Raw genomic sequence first — 6,922 nt, forward strand, 5'->3', positions numbered from 1 at the left:
GTTTTCGTAATGATTCTGGAGGATATTCCAGGCGACTGCGAAATTATCGTCGGGCAATGAAATATGTGAAATCAATTTGGCAGCGTTGCCAGTGACAACAGACAATAGATAATGTAGTTTTTGAACATTGGATAAGCCAATCCGAGAAGTAATCAAAAAAGTAAATAAATCGCGAAAGGCAATCCAATCTGTGAGAATACCTGAAAATTTAGGCACTCTAATCGTCGGAAGTTTGAATGCAGAAGATTCGTGGAAGGCAGCAGCGCCGGGTTGAACGACGGAAGTCCCTGTTGTTCCTCCGCCCGCGTTGACCAATGGATAGGAAGCGATTCTCTCTTGGAAGAAGTCGTAGGCTGTCAGGTAACTTTCCTCCAGTCTTGTTAGCTGCGACTCGGTAAAGTACGGTAGCGTAGTACGCTCCGCAGTCGAAGCGTAGAGTTTGATCTGCGTTGAAGCTTGCTGTCATTCTTCCCAGTATTTTTCGAGTAGTTTGGCCCGACCTTCTGTGACAGCTCTGGTCTGATTGGATCTACCTAACTTATTGTAGTTAACGATAGAGTTTATAATGCGCCGGGCATTATCCTCGAAGCGTTGCAATGCTTCTCTTAGTTGCCCAGCAGCTTCCTCCTCGGAGTGAGTCATGACGGCTATGGAATCCGCACGTTAGAATGACTGTAGAAGGAACGTAAGCGAGGCAGCTTACTTTCGCTTATGTCGCTCCCCTTCTCTCAGCGGCTGCCGCATGAGACGAACACGTGATAGTCAGCCGTCTTTACTTATAGGGCGGCCACCTTGCACGTGCCTTTCTTGAAGCCGTTACAGGTTTAAACTTCTCTCACTGGCAATACACCTCCTTGGCGTTAGAATGAACGAAATAATGATTTATTTCGAGCGTATGAACGTTTTCTCACACAAATCCGTACCCGTATCCGGCTCGAAGGACCAGAATGTTTAGTAATGCTGTTCGGACACAGGATTGCTTGCACGCGGATAGGCTCTTGTGGCACGCGCGAGGATAGTGTGATAGTTAATCGCAACACGGAGGGTACAGTCAACTTGTAATACACCTTTATTGTTAACTTTAGCACCAATAACGGTAGCAGTGTAAGCTCTTAATGAGAGAAGTCGCTTTCAGCTTAAGGAGCCGAGGCTACCTTAGATAATTGAGCCGTTACAATCACGATGCTTCGTGACGAACCCTTGGCTTACGACTGACTGCCGACACGTCACACTCTTTCGCTCCAAACTAAACGGCGAGAGGACAGTAGCCGACACACACATTCCACAATCGCTCAGTATGTCCGCTCGAAATCGCGCAATACGAAACAATCTTGAATGTTGCACGAGTACGATATATCTTCGCGTGTACTTGCGAGACACTACCGTTAACCTCACTTCGACTCGTGACAGCTTGTCGTGATAATCGTCGAGACCACGCTCGAAACTGGCGACGATACTAGCACCGCTAGTGTTGAAAAAGTGAAAAGGACACGCTACTAGCGCCGTGGCGAAAATAACAAACGGAGAACGAGGACGTTTCTTAATCGTAAAATTTAACATTTCAGACTTTGCATCGTAATATCTGTGCTCATAGGGCACGTGAGGGAAAAATAAACACTTTTATTATATAAATCGACCCCAAGCTATCAATCAAGCCTACTTAGAACTTGATCCGTTCACTGGTTATTGAAATCTCAACATCTCGGGTACTCGCAACTCGTGCGTTCGCGTAAATAAGATACGGTGCGTCTTGCTCCGCGCGTACTTGGCGCGAGACACTACCGTGTCTCTTGATAACCTTAATAATCAGAACGCCTAAAGGCGTAACCCGAACACAAAGGAAAAATTTTATTTACTGAATCGAATAAAAGTTAAAAACCAATTAGGAATCAAATTTAAAGAAACATAAAAAAATCTTTTTCTCTGTGTTTGAGTGTGCACACATTTTTTTCAAAAAATATTTTTTAAAAATATTAATATGGTTAAAAATAGAGGTGTTCTTACCGTGAAACTTTTGTATAAACATTTTTTGATATCTCGAATGCTTTTCGAGATATATCAAGAAAAGCAAAAAGACATTCTATATGAGGGGTAGTTTCACTCCTCTTTAGAACTGTTCTCGAGCCGCTAAAATTTTCTAAGCTAAAACTAAAAATTTCTAAAGTCATCTATTTACTCTTTTCCTCACATATGTGTAAAGTTTTATAAAAATCAGAATTTTCACGAGGTTGCCTGTTTTTTTGGCATATAAGTGCATGATTTTATAAATCACTTTTTAAAACTTGAAGACTGAAAATTAGCACTTCATATTTTTCAAATGTTGTTTTTTTGTAACCAAATCAATTTTAATTAATTAAAATTTCGTGCGTTTCTCTAGAGATATTCAAAGTAGTAATTTCTAGTATTTCATATTGTATATGTACGCGTACATAATTTTAGTGCATAATTCGAGAAAATTGACTAACATAAGTGAAGAATTTAACACATTACAACGTATACATAACAAATTGTTATTAATTAGAAAATAAAATGTTATAATGTTACAGATCCTCTTACAGACCTGAATCACCCTTTTCATCTGCATGGTTATAGTTTCTGCGTAATGTATGCTGGTCAATTTATCAATGCACGTAATAAAGACGATATAACAGATGAGGATGTAGCCAGAGAAATAATTGCTCACAAGAATCGGTTGCAAAGTGGTTATTATCAAAATTGCGCTCCTAAAGATACTATGATCGTGCCAAATACTGGTTTTGTCATCATACGCTTTAAAGCAGATAACCCAGGTTAATAATTTTATCACATTTATACACAAATATTTATCATTATTAATCACACATACCAAATTATAATTTTTACAAATAAATTGTGCGACAAAACGTAAATACACATTCTGCTACTATTGTATTAAGCCTTTTGTGACGAATAATTACTTTCGTTACCGTTTGCAAGACTGATTCTGTACGAATTGATTTTTGTTTTTATTAGTTATAAAATTAATTTCCATTAGTAAAGAATATATTCAAATAAATTATTTTATTTAATATAAAATTTAAATAAATAATGTCTAAATAATAATGTCTTGAATAATTTAAGAAATTTTGACAAAGACGATATTTTGCCTGACAAAAAAATAAACTCTATGCTAACTCGGCGCAGACATTGTGCCCGCCGTATAATAGATACTCGTAGATTGTTCTTTCGTACAGCGATAACATACAGACCGACAACTTTGTCGTCACGAAAGTAATTATAAATTGGAACTATCTTTTATTAATATCTAATGATTCTAATGTATTAATATCTGATATATTAATATCTGATATATTAATATCTGATATATTAATATCTAATATATGCAGAGCAGAAAGTGGTAATATGGAATCCTGCTGATAATATGGAACCCCTCAATATCTTAAGAACACTGTTAGCTGTACTTTAAAGGTAACAGCTAGAACTTGTTCATTAAGTTACTCTCTAGACGTTAAAACGCTAGGTTTATTAATTTTTTAATGGCAGTAGATTAATTAACCTATTTCTGTTTTGTCGATTTTCAAACTTTTGAAAGATATATAAAACTTTGTATATTTGTAACTGTTCATAATTAACAGATAACTTTTAGAGCCAGACACTTAACATGCATATATGATGTTATCTAACATTTCCTGTTTAAGAATATTTAGTCCTTTTCGTTTTGCTGTAATCGCTATTGTTTTTCAAGATGGCAATGTTTGTATTAAGGATTCCCAAGGTGGGTCAATGTAGTCTCTGGGCTTACAATAAGTGTGCAGGAACAGAGAAAAAAGAATACGTATATAATTTTTGTCGATAGATGAAAAAAGTGAATTTTCTCTTTTAAATATTTTTTTATTATATAATCATATTTTTTGATAAAACAATATATTTTTCATTATGTATTTCTTTTACAATAGTTGGTTTTAAATAAATTACTTTTTTGAATGACATTCCACGTTTTGTGAGTTTTTTTAAATTTCTCGCACTCAAAAAATAGTGGGCTCCATATTACCAGTCATATGCCTTATGACTCAACTGCTCACTCTTCGATCATTTTTACATAGCTTTCCTTGTAAGTGAAGAATTATAATTTGAAAATTCGAAATGGATTGCCAATAGAATAAGAAACCTAAAGGCCTCCGCACAATGAAAAATATAAGGAACAGATATTAGCGATTAGGACTAAAGAATTAAGAATAAAGTTGGATGCACGATGAAAAATACAGGCAACAAAAACAGGGAATAACACAGGCAATAGATTTTTAACCTATCGGACGCCGTGTATTAATGCTACATAGGCTTTATTCCTGATTTCTTATTTCTAGTTGCTAATATCTGTTCATTGTTCCTTACATTTTTCATTGTGCGGGGGCCTTAAGCATACTAGGATTGAAAAAAAAATTAAGCTTATAATTTGCATATTAATTTGCATCCATATTACCACCCTTTCCGCTATTCTTTAAATAAATATGAACCAAGAATATATATCTTGCAGGCTGGTGGTTCTTTCATTGTCATTTTTCATGGCACACCGCAACTGGAATGAATGTTGTTTTACATGTTGGTACAGAATATGATCTCCCAGACATACCATCACACTTTCCACAGTGTTACAATTGGACACCACCTATTATCATGAATAATTATTACTGATGATTATTATGATAATTATAATTATTATAACAATTATAATTATGGTAAATGTAATTATATTTGCTTAAAAGGTATAATCTTACCATTAAATAAAATTATTATTGTATAAGATGTATATTTACTGTATATATAAATATGAATAAATAAATAGAAAAACTACTAGAGTATATTATTGAAATTATTGATTCGTAATAAGAAATTATTAATAATGTATAGTAGTAGTAGTAGTAGTAAGGAAGTGGGTGGTTCCACTAGAGTCCCCGACGGTACCTAGATCTTACTGATCCTTTGTACCTTCCCACTCTTTTATTTGCTAGGTGTTTGGGGCCAGCCCTGAGTCTAGTACCAGGTTTATCAGGTCTGTCACCCTAGCACTTTCCAGGTCCTGGGGACTTAGGTACGTTCGTCCCCAAGTTTTGTATCTTTTGCATATAAGTGCCGGACAGTGGCACAGTATATGCACGTTATCTTCTTTCTCGTCCCCACATAGACGGCACTCTTTTTGTTCCGCGAGTCCGAGATTGAATAAATGAGCTCTGAGTAAGGCGGAGTGGCCCGTGAGCAGCCCTACCGCCACTCTAAGTTTTTGTTTATTCAGCGCCAGTAGTTCTTTAGCTCTACCTGGTCTGCTGTTTTTCATCAGAATCCTGGCCTGGCGGCAGGTTTTTAAAGTTTCCCACCTGATCAAGTGCTCCCTTTTCAGACAGCTTTTGATGACTTCTTTTCCTGCTGCGAAGGGTGTTCCCGACACCTGGTTACATGGTACTTTATTTGGTCCCTTCTTAGCCAGTATATCTGCGGTTTCGTTGCCGGGTATTCCTTCATGCCCAGGCACCCATACCAAGGTAACCTTATTAGGTCCACTTAGTCTTTCTAACGCCAGCATGCAATCCCAAACCAGTGCTGATTCGATAGTTGCTTTTGCTAGCGCTAGTATAGCTGCCCTGCTGTCCGAGCAGATATTTATCTCCCTTCCCCTTATGTTGTTGCTTAGAAGGTGTTCCGTGTACTTCAGGATAGCTAGCATCTCAGCCGTAAAGACTGTTGAGTGGCTTCCCACAGGAATACTCTCCCTATGGTTATCCTTCGGCCCGTAAAATTCCGCTCCAAAGCGGTCGTTGATGCCCGACCCATCAGTGAACCATAGATCCACATTGGGATCCCTGACTCTTTTCGGGTCCGTCCATTCTTTTCTAGTTTGTATTCGTATCTTGAAGGGTTTTACCAACTGATATCTTCTTAAGGTTCTATCCTATTTTAGAGTGAAAAGGTTTTCTGGAGGAGGCTGAATCTTGTGTGTCCCAGACCTGTGTTCCTCCATTCTCCCTGAAACTTCAGTCTGTATGCTATGTTCCTAGCTGCATTTACCACGGCAAGGTCCAGTGAAGGCACACAGAGTGCAATTTCTAGCGCCTCCGTGAGTGTGGTTTTCATAGCCCCTACTGCAGCCCTTAGGTAATTACCTTGTAAGCTTTGCAGAAGGTTCTTTGCCTCCACTTTCCTCGTCCTGGGCCACCAGATCACAGACGCATAGAGCAATCTCAGCAACAGCACCGCCCTGTATATCCATAAGGCTATACTTACTCTAATGCCCCAAGACTTGCTCATGGCTCTTCTACACATCCACATGCACGAGTAGAATTTCTTCCTGCTTTCTGCGAGGTGTACCTTCCAACTGAGTTTGGTATCTATAAACAGACCCAAGTACTTGACTGATGTTGTGAACGGGATTGCCTTTCCCCAGAGTTTAAAAGGCTTGATAGGTTCTGGTTTATATTTCCTGGTGAAGATCATTATACTGGTCTTTGATGGGTTAACCATCAGACCTTTGGCCTCGCACCACTTTTGGACGATTTTTAAGGCATCGCTCATTCGATCCCTTAAGATGTTTAGAAAGGATCCTGTGATCACTATAGCTACATCATCCGCATAGTCATAGGTCAGGAAGCCTTTCCTCTGTAGTTCCATTAGGAGGTCGTCGACGACGAGGCACCACAGCAGGGGGGATAAAACCCCTCCCTGCGGGCATCCCTTGCCTGGTTTGTCACTATGTATGTATGTGATTTATTGTTTATCCCCGCAGGGTTTCCAAGGCGTTTTTCACGAGGAACGGTCCCAAACTTCTTACAACCACACCTCGCTCCGCCGCATACACAAAATTTTATCCTAGCCTACTTATTCTAAATTAAATCTACTTAACCTAATTGCGCGGATGTGAGCTTCTGCCTCCGCATCTGCCCACAGCCACACC

General features: G+C 38.5%; 2 protein-coding genes across 2 annotated transcripts in view; one reads left to right on the plus strand and one right to left on the minus strand.

Annotated features, from left to right (window-relative positions):
- LOC139779989 (uncharacterized) overlaps positions 1-4,774 on the plus strand; it is a 235,646-nt gene extending 230,872 nt beyond the window's left edge. The window contains exons 8-9 of the mRNA XM_071718527.1: positions 2,547-2,789; positions 4,514-4,774. Of these exons, the coding sequence (XP_071574628.1) occupies positions 2,547-2,789; positions 4,514-4,671 (401 nt within the window). The 3' untranslated portion in view covers positions 4,672-4,774. The remainder of the gene's footprint in view (positions 1-2,546; positions 2,790-4,513) is intronic.
- A 210-nt stretch (positions 4,775-4,984) lies between these two features.
- Positions 4,985-6,639, minus strand: LOC139779990 (uncharacterized). Its single transcript, XM_071718528.1, has 2 exons — positions 6,040-6,639; positions 4,985-5,923 (listed from the first exon to the last, which is right to left on the minus strand). Exons 1-2 carry the CDS (start codon positions 6,637-6,639, stop codon positions 4,985-4,987), a joined length of 1,539 nt encoding a protein of 512 aa, XP_071574629.1.
- Positions 6,640-6,922: the final 283 nt, after the last annotated feature.

The sequence above is a fragment of the Temnothorax nylanderi genome, unplaced genomic scaffold, assembly GCF_030848795.1.
Source record: "Temnothorax nylanderi isolate EJ_2023f unplaced genomic scaffold, tnyl_v1.0 TNYL_tig0254_pilon, whole genome shotgun sequence".
NCBI lineage: Eukaryota > Metazoa > Arthropoda > Insecta > Hymenoptera > Formicidae > Temnothorax > Temnothorax nylanderi.